Here is a 16479-nt window from a genome sequence, read left to right on the forward strand (position 1 = left end):
GTAGCTTCCACTAGCACGTAAAGGGTTCTTAGCTATGTTTTGTAAATTTTTTTAAGGAATTGGTAAACATTGCTAATTGCGCATACAAATTTAAAATCCGTTTTTGCTTGTCTGTATGCCAAGCAATCAAAGAGATTAAATTCAGTCTTTGTGTCACATAATGTCTTATTCTTTCATTCCACTATAATTTGGCCCACAATTGCTCCGATTGGATTCATTTACCAGGAAGATTTAAGGGGGCCTGGGCTAAACCCAGTCTAATGTAATCAGTCTGCAGTCTGCTTAGTGGCAACATGTCAGTAAAAGGTTTGGTGTGCTGCTTTTTAACTAGAAAATGTTAAGTACTTTTATTATATTTACCTGTTCGATGCATACTTACTGTACAAATATTTCATTGAAAAAAAGACAGAAAGCATATTTGATCAGAGCAAGTATTCTAGGAATACATTTATAGAAACGGAAACATATGTAACATACTAAAGTCAACTTACACTTTTGTAAGTTGTTTCTGATGTTAGATGTTTCTGATGTTTGCATCTTAACTAACAGCGTAATGGTTATGGGTGTTTACGACGCATGGTCCTGAGCTCAGTTACAGCCGCTACTCAATGTGTTTGTCTTATCTCCTGTTAAGCTATAAAACCGTGTAAATGTATATGCAGCACAGTTGTCTGGTGCCCTGTAGCATGTTATGTTCTTTTATAGCCATAGCCCAATGTTATATGGTTCAACAATTATCTGGTACCCCTGCAGCATATTGAAACTCTGCTGACCCTATTTGGTGCTATGTCTACACAGTCCACCCCGGAGCCGGTAACACCACTAATGAGTACCAGTTTATATAACCTTTCCCCAAGCAAGTGTCTTACTCCCGATGGTGCTATGCCTCCACAACCCTCCCTTTAGCTTAAATATCCTCTAGTAGGTAGCACTACTACTTAGCATGGTCCCTGACTTGTCATATGTGCACACAATGACAACTCTTATTGATGGTTTCCTGACCCTATTTAAGGCCACTTTATCATAGCCCCTCCTTAGCTGGTACCCCTCACTCATACTAACCCTTGTTTTGTATACAATGCTATGGCGTCACACCATTGGAATAACTCTTGACCTCGGATCAGTTTTCAGTCTTGTGGAAGTTGTACGTTCCAAAAGGATTTTAAGTGCTTATTGCATCCACAAGAAGAGACATATTACAGAAGATTGGCTAAAAGTTCATATTTAATAAAATATGGAGTATCACATAAGAAGACTAACCGAAAGCTCACATTTTTTAGGATTTTTTTTAAATACATCTTGTGATACCATATAAAAACCTTTTTTTCTAACGTTCAAATGATTCTATTCAACTTTAAAACACAGAATTCATGGACAGTATATCTTTTTACATTTTGAAAAGCTTGGCGAGTTCAGCGGTTTAATGCATGCCATTTTAATGAAATCGAAGTAAGGTTTCAATAAGAAACACTACTTGTTCTCTTACAAGATGACTGCCCACAGGGATTGGAAGTGTACTTTCCTAGGCACGCTCTCCTATAATGGCTGTTTAAGAGAACTGAACCCAACCTTGACCCATATGTGCCATTTTCTAGCTAGTCTACTAGACATATAACTGAAATGGGTGGGGGTTCCTACAGAGCGTAGACATTTAATGTGACTTTAAATGTATATGAAGATCAGGAGAAAGTTATTTCACCGACTAATACAAAAACCTGTGTTCTAATGTCATAATATTGTGTTAAAGAGGCACTCCAGCCATCATATGCACTTTGAAGAATATGATAGGTGAGTCGTCTCTTTACATTTTTGTGGTGTTCCTTTTGCAAATGGATGAATGACACGCAGAATGCCACCATATGCATTTGCCTTTTTCCACGTCCCCAGCTAAACGCAGTGCAGGAGATGTGTTTGGCCAGACACTTCTCAATGTAGTGTTAGACTCACCTCCAGTGAGCTCCAGCACTGGCTCTGGGAAAGCTACACGTGTGGGTCAGTTCAGACACGCGTGTGGAAAGTGTGGTGGTAGAATCCATTTCCAACAGAAGCACTACGTTACTTTAAATGAGAGTCGTTTTCTGCCGCTGATTGACTTCTGGGGTTTAACATTCTGCAAAGAATTATTTCATCTTATCGCTACTGTATTCCTGCCACAGGCTTCTAATCAGACACTTCCCAAGTGCCCAACGGTAAATGTCAGTAGTCTAAGGTCATCAGTAGCTTGCTGGATTTTACACAGGCAGAAATCTCCAGTCTTATGACATGGGAAGTTGTTAAGCTCCTTGCTGGGAAAATATTTTAAGCGGGCATAATCACACATACTTTTTTTTTTGCTTCCTGTCAGGGTGTGAGAAAAGCCAGACCTCTTGTAGATGAAAACTGTCTCTCTAAGTCTCAATGTTAATCCTTCTCTGCTCTCCGCCATTGTGCATTTTGTAGGTCTATAGCTTTTCTAGGAGACATGTATAACACGAAGGCTATAAATTTCGATAAGCGTGGCGCTACTATAAAACCAGATCAACCTGCTCTTCGGGGCACCCATTTGTATAATGGGTCTGTTAGAGAATGAATGTGTAATGCTCTGTGTTTTCCTTTAAACACATAATTGCAAAATTGTTATTTTATTGTTTATGATCAGGCCCTAAAAAAATCAAGAACTGTCCCTGCGAATAAACAAGTCATGTGGCTTACGCACTAAGATGGCAAAACTACATGGGGTATTCATGCCTTTATGTGTAGCTCTTTCTGAATAGAGCAGCTTGGTGCACACAGTTTTTCTTTAACAGTCCTGATTTGCATTCAAAGTAAATACTGCCCGACTACATTACATGACCACAGCTGCCAGTCACAGACTTTCCGTGTAGCTCTCCAATAGATCTCTCTATGGATCTTTGGCGTGTATTCTAGCGGCATTAAGATGTTTTATACACGTATTCTCAGATATTCTCCTATATGAAACAAATACTTAAGAGGAAAAAGGTTTTATTATATATTTTTTTATTTTTATTTATTGCAAAGTATAAAATATTTGTACATTTAACATACTAGAGACTAGAGCTATGAATCTGGTTCAATTGAGATAAATGTACCACAAATCATTGTATACCAATCCTCCCAAAAACAGTGATACATTTCATACCAGTTAATGAATCCGGTTCAATATATCTCTTGTTTTTAGTTACATTTTTCTATTTCAGTCTACGGAAGGATGTCTGTTCAGATTTATATCTGCCAAAGTAATCCAACCTGAAAGGAAAAGCTACTTTTTTCTTACAAAGTTTGAAAACCACGTGTTTTGTCCCAGGTGAAACTTGGATTTTTGCCACAGCAGGTATTAAGACAGCCAAGTAATTGCAAATTTAACATGAGACCCATGATTTTGCAATTCAATTCCATATGGTGGACCACAAATAAACACTAAACATCATAGTTTTGTATGCTGTAATACAAAGGCAACCTTTAGGCCTTCATCTGTTGTTTGCAGACCAAAAGGTGTTATGGGACTTAAAGAAGCCCAAGTAGCCTTGCTTTAGTGTGAAAAAAGATGCCAGAAAGTACAGTCCTCACCTTCGTTCGACTCTACTACTAACCCAATACTAACCCAATAGATTTTGAATTAAAATGCGGCCCTCTATTCTGTTATCACATTTTGCACTAGGTTGAATGAGGATTTTTGTTCCTTACAGGCACCCATCAAATAATTGTATTTTGTAATGGTGATAAGATAGCAAGTGCATGAGAGGTTTTATAGTGATATTATTTTGAAGCTAAGCTATTGCTGTGTGCATATTGCTCACAGCTTGACTCGATCATTCTGTGTCCATTAGACTGGGGCGATTTGAGTGATATAAACTGTTATGAAGTGCACATCCTGTGTTCCAGGGAATTACAGCAGATGACATCTTACTCTAAATTTCACAGGATTGCACCACAACTCTAAGCCGGACAAACGTCTGTGACTCATGCTAATAAAAATCATATGAGGTTTTCCAGGCTTCCTGTTAAAGCTGCCGCTGATTTAATTGCTTACACATGTTCCATTCTGGTTCCCAGTAGTAAGAGGATGACTGTTGTGTTCACATAAATAGGGGGCTAAGCAGGTTTCAAGGCGAGGAACAAAGTATAAATAGCCAAACAAAAATATAAAAGAGACAAAAGTAGTAATGCAGTATTTAGTAAACTATTGCTTCCTGCTTGCATTCATGCAGTTCGAAGTGGTAGATTATGTTATGTTATGTTATGATTACGCACGGGAGAGTACCCATGTTCCATACTCATATCCTTACGCACACGACAAAATAACAGTCCCCAAGAATAAAAACCTCAGGAATTTTATGGTGCCCTTCTGATTCTGCTTAGAGATTGGTCGTTTTTGGTTAAATCTAGTTTTATTCTCTTCTTTATATTGTGACCTGTAGCCCGAGGGCCATAAACATCACAGTTAGGGGTCTTAAGCACAGTCCTCTAGGGCAATCAGAGTCAGGAACACCAGTTTGTAGCAAAACAGTGCTTTATTTTTAATCGCTCAAACCCCAAAACCAAATCATAAAAACAAAACCTAGCTCCCAATTGGAGCCCTCTCTAACTAAACTATGCTGGTCCAGACTGACCAGCCTAATCACCCGCTACCTCAACCTCCCAACCAGGCCCAGCTACGCCAGGCTCTGGAAAACCTCCCCCAGACAGCACACAAAATGTCCAGGCAGGTATTGCCTCACTTGGCTCAGGGATTGTCTCCTTCAGGGCCTCTCCTTGCCCTGGGAGCACAGGGAAACTTCCTCTTCCCCCAACAGTCTCTCTGAGTATCAGGCTCCAGGGGTTTTTAATGTCCAGCACCTGTGCCTGACGCCAGCCCCATAGGAATCCCGGACCGGATCCTGCGGACTTCTTGCCTCCTGGAAAACCCGGCATGGAATTTCCACAAAATGGGGGAACAGAGCATTGGCCCACTCTGCTCTCCAAATGCTCCACCCCAGGGACCCATATTTATGATCTGGATAGCACCTGTACCCAAATGCCACACTAAGCATCTCCCTGGGGTTTACACCGTCACAATATCTATAATCTTTGCTATATACGTTTATGTTTACCAAGAAACATGTTGTAGAGTTTATGAGCCAACATCATTATTTTTTCATAAGCCAAGAATGATAATGACCATAGGAATCAATTGAAGGCAAAACAAAAAGATTAATCAGAACTTCCTCTACTTTAAGGGTAATCTGCTGCCTTGGCTGCTGGGAAGTGAAACGGAACTCTTTTCTCCTGATTCATTCTGGTAATCTTTGGTGGCCCATTGCTATTTGGCACTTCTTCCTCTCTATCCATTGGTCCTAACATGGACACAATATGTTGAGGCAGCCTTCAACGTTAAGGACACATATTTTTGCACTAATCTTCTGACGCCTATATGAGATGTATTTATAAGTTTACATCAAGTCATACGTTTTTTTTTTAACCCCTTGGCTTCTCTTGCGTACAATGAGCTCATCTTGTAGTTGCCTGCCTGGGATGATGAAGTGACCCTTATCCAGTAAATATTCCTAGAACTCTGCTTTTTCGAACTGTAAAAGTATGGATTTCTTTAATTTTTCTGTTGTTTCTATGTCTACAGCTTCTAGCAGTCGCTCTATTCGTATCTATTATATAAATGAATGTTTTCCAAAGACAATAAAGAGTTTATTCCAGTAAATGAACTATTTTGGGAATTATCATCAGTCTATATACACTGACCATCTTCATGTATAAGTCATGTTGACTCCCTAGTAGTTGGACGAGGTTTATGATTGTTGCCCTTTTTCGATAGGTATTTGTAAGTGCAAACACACTGTATCATTATGGAGATATCCTTTGTAAGCTTATGATTTTGGGAGTTGGTAAACTGAACTTTTTGTGCTTTCATGGGAGCGGAACATATTTTTAAAGCTTCATATGTTCCAGTGTGATGCAACCACTTGTTTTAGAAAGTAGGAGTCAAAACTAACACCAGCATCTACTTTTGTGTGTGTTATCTCCCAGCACTGCTTGATTTATGTCTAAAAAAACAGAGCCTTCCAGTGTGAATAAGCACATTTACAGACGTAACATAAAAAACCCCTTCACTTTGTGTTTAGACATTACAGATTGTCTATAAATAATTTACAGTGATTGTGAAATGAGAGTTATGTCTCACTGCACACTTATCGTGCTATGTGAACACTTTAGATGTGCTTAAACGGGCATTTAATTCTAAAAACAAACATTCAACTAAGTTGGCTGTTCTACCTAGACTAAAACTGAAGAACATATATTTGAACCTACCGCATATTATATACATTACATTATATTTATTTATATAGCACGTGCAGATTTCAGATATGGCTGTTAATATAGGGGAAAATATTTACCAAAGACAATTTAAAATTGACAATAAGGATGAGCAGGCCCTGCTCTTGCAAGTAACATCATTAATACTGTAAATCCAAAGAATATACTATTTTGTTACATTTTAAAAAGGATACCAGAAATGTATAACCCTTCAGTTTTTTATGCTACTTTATGTTTATCTTTACACCATGGAATATGTTCCTTTCAAATGCATGAGTTTGACTTGATATTATTTATCATTCCATTAAGATAACAGTGAATTATTAAATTATCTTTCCCAAATGAAGCTGTTTCCTTACAAATGAGACATATAAGAGCCTCTTTTTTATAAAACATCTATATTTTAAAGCCCGCATATTTACTTAGATACTTTTTGTTTATTCTTGTTCACAACCAAATTGCTGTTAAAATATTGATATCATAATTATTTTTTTCCTGATTATATGAAATATCAGTACCCTGTGTCCTTGACTAAAGACAATTAAATTATTTGGGAAGTGAGTTTCACTAGGTATCTTTATTATTTTTTTAACCTATGAAATGAAAAAGGATTTGATAAATACACAAATTATTCAGAAAAAAAGTGAATAATTTAGACTTTTAGTCTTGCAAATAGCAGCCTGGGTGGAGTACACATACTTTTTGCCAGATGATACTTCAACCCAACAAAATGAGTTCTTCGCTCATCAACATATGTTCCAAGTGTAACTTGGCTGACCATTGCAGAAGTTTAGGAAGCATCTTGTGTTCTTGTTCAAACAAAAATCATACACAGAGTGCTATGTAATATAATACATAGTTGTGTCATGTGTCATTCATGTTGATATATATTGTATCGACCCAAATGTGGAATTCATAACTGTGCTGTATTAAGGGCTTATGTTCTGTGCCTTCAGGGCCTAGGTAGTTCTGAATAGGTCTCCCTAACAACTTTTTAGTCTCCATTAGCAATGATATTCTAGTGCAGATAAGCCAACTGTCATATTGCATACCATTTACAAGGAGGGCCATTCCCTCTTTGGGACCAAAATCACTCTTTCTTCCTCTACTGATCCTCTATTGTAGGAACGCAGAAGGTTTGCTGGGTACGAGTGTATTATACTGTGTATAGAAACCAAAGAAAATGTTGAGATGTATGATATCGTAGAAATATTTGGGTACAAACCTCTTTTTAATCCAGTTATCCACTAAGGTTTTTTTATTATTATTTTTTAAAATAATTTGCCAGCATTCCATGTCTGAAATTATGCATGTCTGGTAAACCCTTTCCCCTCACATATTTCCACACAACATACGCTTAGCTTTGTATAGAGTTTCATAAGATATCTTAAATGGCGAAGGATTTGTTAAATATACAAATGATAAGCAGATATAAGAAAATTGTAGCAGTAAAAATAAAAATTTAGGGTGAATAATACATATACGTTTGGTCATTTAGGGTATGTTTCTTTGAAACACTGAAAATAGTAGGCCGTTAACATCTCGTATTAATGATATGCATGTGAGAGGCAGTGACATTAGACCACGCTCTACTATATGTATGTCCATCTACAGACTTAAATAAAGACCTGATATAAAACACTTTTTGGGCTGAACCTAAGGCCATCCGTGACCCATTTGTAATACATATTCTCCATAGTTGGTGGCCAGATGACCAACAAATACAGTTAAAAGTTCATGTATGTTCTTGTTTTTATACAGCCAAGGCAGTTTTAAGTAGGGAGTGAGGGTCACTACTGTGAAAATAGTATCAGGCAAAAATAAATATTTTGGCATCTGTCTGTCAGGATCACAGCTTTTCTAGACAGTAGCCACAGTTGTCTTTTGATCTGAAGTGGTGGTCTAACATTCTGTGCCACATTCTTTGATCTTTGCAGTTCTATAATCTGTAGTATGAAAACAGCGTATGCTACCAGAAGGCTTTTATTTGATTAGCCGTTAAGGCCACCCCACAACCAGCAAGAAATGTTTCATCTTGAATCTTTTTTAAAACACACTTGATTAATCCATGGAGCTCCTATGACATTTTATTGGGGGTGCCTTAATGATAATACAAACCACATGCCTTATTCGTGGTGACTTAGCATCGACACTCAATACAGAAACCCTACTTTTATTGTACATAAATATAAACTATTTCAACTTAGATGATCTAGCTTAAATAACTATCTTCATTGCATTGCTGTGAAAGACCCTATAATTACAAATTCCAGCAACTAGTTGAACTCTATAACATAACGTTCATTAATGATTATACAGCTACTCTTTAATTTGTTACTCACACAGCTAGAAACGGAGAAGTTTAAGAATAGAAGGGCACGGGTAGTTTCCTACACAGTAATGGAACATTAGGAAAATAAAACAATATTATGCAAATTGTTTTAAGATCAGTAAAAAGGCATGTTTGCCAGCATCTTCTAAAGCAGCATGCTCCATTACAAAGAAGTGGGGATCGTTAATTATTTGTTACACTAAGTAAAATATTTTGAAGCAATGACTGTTAATTAAACTAGTACTAGTGTGAAAATTGTTATAATTGACCAAATCAGACTTTTAAGTATAGGTTTGCCATATCATCTATGCCCCACAGCCACCCGGTTTTTACCAGGTCAGTCACAATTTCTGGCCTCTGTCCACCAAAACACCCGCATTGTCCTACTTTTGGTAACAGTGGGGATCATGGGCTGGTAGAGGAGGTTTTCTGATATCCTTTGGCCTGACCAGCAGGCTTTGACATTGATTGAGGTCTGTGCAAGAAAAACCTAAATCACAGCTCGTACAATCACCTAAAATGCCCTGTGAGATGGCCATACAGGTAAAGTACAGTAGATGTTCCTGCCCTGCCTTCAACCCTGCCCCATCCACTTTTAACCATGCCCTCCAACAATAAAGGTTTCTTAGTCTGGACACTTGAAATGTTTGGGGTATTAGATTGAAGTGTATATGATGGCTGAAGTGCCCCTTTAAGTAGTTTATTTCCTTTTCTGGGTTTCTAAATTCCCCATAATGTAGGAAACTATTTTATATGTGTTTGACGGCAGCCTATAAACAATAGATGTGCCCCAGAAAACATTAAAAGTCACAAACATTATTGTGACTTTTAGGGCTGTAGAACACTGTGATAAACCCAGACCCAGCAAGCATTCTGAGCTCCTAGAAAAGAGGAACAGTAATGGAGGGAAGAGAGAGAGGTGGATTTTGGGCACTTTGAACATATGACTTAGTTTTTTAGAAGTTGTAAAAATGAAATTCAATATACAGTAATACTACTTCTACTACGAAAACGCATTCCCCACGGAGTGTTTTTTAAGAAAGGCTTTAGTGGAGATGAGGAATAGATCTGACAGATCACCTTGATAAAATGTCACAGAAGGTACCCACCATACCCTGAGGCTTACACAGCCTGCAGTCTGCACAGCCGGGCAAATTAATCAAATGTGACATTCTATCCAGAACATCCTGCATCTGCTGCAAACCTGCTCGATTAATGTGACCACAAAGTCATAGGCAGGCATAAGGCACATCACAGCTTTTCTAGCATTGTCACCACGGGTTTCAAAAATGCATGTATACATTTGTAAAATTAAACAAATACCATCACTAAATACAATGTTTACTTACCATAATAACTGAGGTAGGTACATTTCAAAAATGCTGTTTTCAGAGAAATGTCCCACTCTTGATAGCACTGATGGAAATCCATTGTTGTTCTCAGTTTATTCTAGCATCAGAACAAGAGGTTCTGTCATTCGCTATTAAAGGGCTTGAGGTCCAGAATTAGGAGGGAACTACAGAGATGGAATAAGGTGCCCCTCTCTATAGTTCAGTGTGTGCGTTTTTAGAGTCTCTCCATGATGGTATTCATGACGGGGGTTCACTGTTACACTGTATAGAGGTGGCTTTGTCTGAGTTGCCAATTCCCAAAGTAAGAAGCAATGTCACAAAATGTGAAATATGAAAGTCTCCACTTATACTGGCTTGTTTCTTATTTATTGTATGTTTTATGCAAATATTTTTCCGTTATCCTACCAAAGATTCTCACATCTCAATCAAATAGAAAAAGAACACAATAATGATGTATATAAGGCACTACTGTGTGGCTTGCTGAGTGGGAGCTGTGACTGGTAGTTCGGTGACAAGAACAGGGACCTAAGGCATTTAGATTGCACCATCCTTTAAAATATAAGGGTCACACAAAACAATTCTCAGATAAACTCATAATTGGAGAGCAATCACCACAGCAACAAATAAAATGCTCCTTTTGAACTTTTTTCTTAAAAAAAAACTGACCCAAATTTTAAACTACAATCAAAGTGTGTTTCTTCCATAATCTATGTGCTGATATCAGCCTCCCAGCATAAGATTTTTACTGGTCTTACTTTTAGCAGGAGCCTTTAATCACCACACTTCCAATAGATATAAAACTTTAGTATCATTACATTATGTAGTCACCATTTGTGCACTGACATATCAAGCACATTTTCCCCATCAGGTGAGAAAGTTGTGTTTTTTAGTTTAGGAGAAATCAGCTACTTAAAAGCTCCGACAGATTGGAGGTAGTGCTTTCCTCGCTGAGAAGACATGGGAAGTTCATTTTCTGGTCTTGCTTGGTAATATAACAGGCGAACCTCAGTATTCTACAGCATGGAGGACTCTAGTCTTCATTGTCTGTGGTCAATAATAACACAGAACAGATAGTGCTTCTATAATACAATATATTCTGTCTGGAATTACATCACACCATTGGAATTAGCCTGGACTTCAGTTACCCTTTTTCTGTATTGCAGGAAACAGATGCAGTGTAGAGGGTTTAGGTACCAAACTAAGGGTGTAGAAACCAGGGGTAGAATACTAGAAGTAGTAGACTGAGAAGAACACCATACCAAACATTCTATTTAAAAGCATATAATATAGTACATTTTCCATAACTTCTGTTTTAGTAAGTATTAATAATTCCAGAAATAAGTAGGATTTATAAAACATTAATCCCTGAGGCATATGGAATATCCTTGTAATAAAAGCACCAGAAATATTCACTATGCATATAATAGAGATATTATGCCTGTTTAAATGTGCGTGAGGGTGCTTGCTAGGTAGCAGTTATAATTGGATAATGTGTTTAGTGATCCAATTTTCGGCACAAATCGTCGGCACACTGTGCACTATGTGAGCTAGCGAGCAGCAACAGGAAGGTTTGTTTATCAAAGTAGATCATGGAGGTTGAAGGGCTCTAAATTTTAAACCCCTTCTTTGCTACAGCGCCTGGTTATAAAGAGGGAATCTGAAAAGATCTGAAAAGAAGGAAGCTGTTCTGCCAGTTATTGACATCTGTTTTACTATTATGTAAAAAGTGGGTGCCTAGAAAAGATTCTGGACTAGTACTACTGTTACCAGACCTTATAACACCAAACCAACAACAAATATGGTTTCCAAACACTCATCTGATGAAGTGCTATGACACTACACAGCTCAAAGTTTTGTATGCATCACCAACACAATTAACTATATATAAGTTAATAAGTAGGAATTATATACTATTTCCATTATTCTTCTCTGTCCTTTGCTGCCATGGATACCATTCTCACACATTTTGTTACGGAGTAATTAGTTGTGACGTGTCTGCAGAAATGAAGAATAGTTTATTTATTAGAATTAAGTTTATGCTGATACAGTGTATTTTGTAAATTTTGCCATTATTGAATTCCCATATGCTCACTAAACCCAGACATCTGTTGAAACATTTTATCACAGCTAATCCAGTTTACAGTGTAACATGTGGACAGCCGAGGCTACTGTTGCCTTCAGGTTAAATCATTACAAAAGCTCTTTTATAGAAATTTCACTGTGCAAGCGATCATTAAACTTAACTATGATGATGGTGAGATTCAATTATTTATAAGAAACATTTTGAAAAATGACTGTACATTCTATAAATGTATCTAATTTAGTACATAATAAATGGGGAGTTGTATGTTAATTGTGCATAAAAATATACCTTTTAGTACTTTTATCCAGAGTGAAACCTGAAAATGCACTTAATGTGTGATTTAGAACCTAATATTGTCCTTTGTTTATTTAGGTTCCTGAATATGGAAGATGACATCCAGTGCAGAGATGCCTGACAATTAAACATTAACGTGTATCCTGATATAGAACAAAAAACGCAGCCTGCTTGAATATATTTCTGTAATAATGTTGAAACCAAGTGGACTTAAAATCCCTGGGAGGGGAGCTAAGCACTCCAGTCCTGTGGGCAGATCTTCTGCAGGGGCAAGTGTTACTGGCAGCACCAGTTCCAAGGAAGGTAAGGCATTCTTGACCTTTAAGTCATTATATGGATGTGGTGACTAAAAGCAGACTAGGACCAGACTCTCTGACTTAACAAGAACACAGGGATGTGTGGCTTTAGAGAGAATTCTCCCTAACTCCAAGGTATGGGGTTATATTGTTTTATAAATATTTTGTTCTCAAAAGTATGGTGAAATGAATCAATACAGTTAAATATAATTTACCCCTGTCATCATTTGTAAAAAGATTGAGCTATTGCTGACACCAGCATTTGATTTTTTTGCATTGCAGGGTCAAACAAAATTAAAGCTGAGTCAGGATTTGGCTTTGTTACAGGGCATAGTTTTCCCTTTGTCTAATGGTGCAGCTTAATGCCAACACTGTCCTAGTGCAGATTGCCCAATTGTGCCCCCACATTGGTTTTTGTCCAGTTCCACAATATAAAAGTACTCTGAGATTATCTTTATAACAAGTCAAAGGAACAAGTATAATACACTTGCTGTGTGTATAAAATATTTATCCAGGCACAGTGGGGATACTAGCAAGCCAAATGAATAGATAAAGGAATGGGTATGATCATCATGAATTTGTGGAGGCTGCAGTAAGAATCTATGACCTCTGGTCATTTTACACTTTATGTTCTTACAGTATTTTGATTTTGGCAGCCTTTTTTTTTGGGGGGGGGGGACAATGAAGTAGTTTAAGTAAAAAATGTTATTACTGTTGAAACCTACCTTGGGGTCACAATCTGCTCCAACTGCAAAGTTTGCTTTGTTTGATTGAGTTTCAACTACCAATCCATTTTGCCTAAAATCAGTCATCTAGAGAAAAACCCATCAGCCCACATTGTTTCATGAAATAACTTTAAAACTGCGGAAAATGAACAAGGACTTCCGGTAGTAAGTTTGTTTCCATCTGTTAAAAGGTCCTAATAAACAAATTAAATTTTTACATTGACACAATGGGAAGGAACTTCGTGACTATAGTGCTAGAACCCTGTTAAGTAACATATACAAAATACCGTATGTTTTTTTTAAGTCTCACAGGGAACTGAAAATTGATCCCACTGCTGCACCTTTTTTTATTTAGTAACCACCTTTATGCCTTAAAGAATCTACTATAAAGTTACCCCCCACAGCTATCACATGATTGCCACTTTTCCTCCACCATTAAGTGTTTATCCATTGTTGCTTGTTTATTTACTTGTCCCTGCCTTACTTGTTGAGTACCTTGTTTTTTTACACCATGTAAAATATAAGATTAACACTTTGGAGTTTATTCATTAATGGGTGCCTTTGCAGGAGAGTTGTCATCTGAACTCCTTGACTTCACTTTACCTTATGAAGGTCAACCCTAGTTAGCTTCTCCTGCAGGAAGAGCTTGATTGGCCACGTATTACCCATTCATTTATACATTATTCATGGCCAGTTCAGCTCTTCTTGCAGGAGAAGCCTGCCTGCGTGTCACCCCATCATAATGAAAAGAGAAGCAAGGCATTGAAACTCTCCGTTTAGTGAATAAATCACATTGTGTATAACTTATAGTGCAAGCAGTGTAATTCAAATTATATGTGAACATAAAATATGCAGGAAAGAAACTTATTTAAGCTGTACAAGTGTTACAAACGGTATTTTGGCAGGCAGTACATCTTCCTTTTTTATGGATGATGCATTACACACCCAAGATGAGGGAACTGAATAAACAAAGCCAATAACATTTCTGCTTATATATGTCTATAAAACAAAGCGATGGCTGGGGGATGGGTGCCAGAGGTAAGATTATGAGATGCTTAACTAAATTAACTAAATATAAGATTTTTCTTGACATCACAAGCAGTAAAACCGCCTGCTTTTCTTAGTTGCCATGGAAACTTTCTGGTTGGAATCAGTTTTGTTCTCCTCCTCATTTTAGATTTTAGGTGTGTGCTTATTTTTTCTTTCATCCTTATTGTTCATCAGACACCTAAAATAAAGTATTCTAATTTATTGCAGACTCATTTTAATGCAAATGTGTATTTTCTTTTATGTGGGAACAAAAGACTTCCTGTACCAGTAAGCACCAGCCTTGTACCATGACAGCCATGATTATAGCATGCAATGCAAGCTACAAGGCAAAAAGAACAAAGAACTCTTAGAAGCCACTGAAATCTATTAAGTTTGTCTAAAAAACAAGCATCCAAGCTCCATTTCCAGACATAAAAACCAAGAATACAGAAACACAGCAAAATGAAAAACAAAACACAAAAAATACCCACTAATGTGCAATGCTACCATAAATAGTGGGTGACTATAACTTGATCCATGTGCACTTGTAACATAGTAACATAGTAATTTAGGTTGAAAAAAAGACACAAGCCTGTCTAGGTCAATCTTGTTGTTGATAAAGAAAAAGGCAAAACTCCCATATTGAAGCAACTTCCAATTGTGCTGCACAAAGAGCACACTTTTTCTTGAGTCCAAAATGGCAATCTGATTTCTCACTTGTTTAACAAGCTACGAATCATTTGCAATCATACAGTGCCTCTGGAAAACTATAATCACAAATATCAAACCGCGAGAAAGCATTTTGTTTTCTTGCCGGTACACCAAAGTGACAAGAAAAGTGACCAAGGAGATGGGGTCCCCCATCTTCCTCTATGTAACTGGACTGTCTGAATGGAGATGTGCATCCCATTCTTTCCTCCATAACTAAGGGTAGAGGAAGTTCTTCTTGTCCTCCCTCAATAGAGGGGAACCACTGATGTCTAGAGGGGAAGGTGCTTGTCAAAAGGCCAAACCTGCCTAACTCCACCAAAACATTGAGTAGGGCCCCAGTGAACAAAATTATGTCAAATAAATCCAATCAAAAACATGCACAAAAACAATAAAGTGCAATGTGCAAACCGCCTAAGTCTGGCAAGCCTAAGTCTGGCATTATGGCCATAGGCTAATATAGTACGATTTTTTTAAGTGCAAAAAGGGTCCAACAGTGTGATTCAGTGCACTTATGAGCACCATCCATGAGACACCACCATGCTATCCAGACATATCAAATCATGGGGATTCAAGCCACAGCTCAGGCTTCATTGCGCCCTCAGCCATAAGGCGAGAGGAACAGATTTTTTCATTCTCACAGGTATTCACTTGATTTTATCTAAAAGGCTGAGAGACTCAGTTTGTCCCCAACTCACTAAAATCTCACTCTAGAGCACAGTGATGCAGAAACACGGTTCTGCATTCCTGATAACAGTATGTGTGATTAGCTGTTAGTGGGTTACCAGAGACCCCAGCAGGGTCTGTACAGTGTGCAGAGTGTCTACTGCAGGCGCCAGCATTCACACCACCTAAACACTTATTATGGGAAGGAGCTAGGCTGTCACAGAATGCAAAAGCTCAGGATGTCCTATTAAATCCTTGTGGTAGTGTGTTCGTGTTTTACAGGACACAGCACTAAGTCCTAAAGTCATAAAGGAGTAATCAAACACTGGCAATGACATATGGGCCCTGTAGGGTCACTTGTGTATCCGACAGTCCACATACATTTGGTTATATAGTGTAGCTAGAGGGCGGGCAAAGGGGCAAATGCAAATGAGAGATTCTGTGGAATCCCCCCATGCATTTGCAAGAAGAACACCACAAAAGTCTAAAGTGCATATGATGGCTGGAGCGTCACGGCAACTATCATATGCAATTTAATACATATGACAACTGAGTGTCCACTTGAAATTAATGTGGTTTTTTTGACCCCTTGCAAATGCATGGAGTGATTCATCAGAGTTGCCCCTATACATTTACTCTCTTTTTCTAGCTCTGTGGCTTGCATGAGATGAATTTGACCGAACACATC

At 37.8% G+C, this 16479-nt stretch overlaps 1 protein-coding gene across 1 annotated transcript in view; it reads left to right on the forward strand.

Moving 5' to 3' along the window:
- The first annotated feature begins 12558 nt into the window (after positions 1 to 12558).
- LOC149300907 (CAP-Gly domain-containing linker protein 2-like) overlaps positions 12559 to 16479 on the forward strand; it is a 29381-nt gene continuing 25460 nt past the window's right edge. The window contains exon 1 of the mRNA XM_089484476.1: positions 12559 to 12670. Coding sequence (XP_089340602.1) covers positions 12559 to 12670 — 112 coding nt within the window. The remainder of the gene's footprint in view (positions 12671 to 16479) is intronic.

The sequence above is a fragment of the Sceloporus occidentalis genome, unplaced genomic scaffold (assembly GCF_023333645.1).
Source record: "Sceloporus occidentalis isolate IW3139 unplaced genomic scaffold, rSceOcc1.0.p SCAF_22, whole genome shotgun sequence".
In the NCBI taxonomy this organism is placed as follows: Eukaryota; Metazoa; Chordata; class Lepidosauria; order Squamata; family Phrynosomatidae; genus Sceloporus; species Sceloporus occidentalis.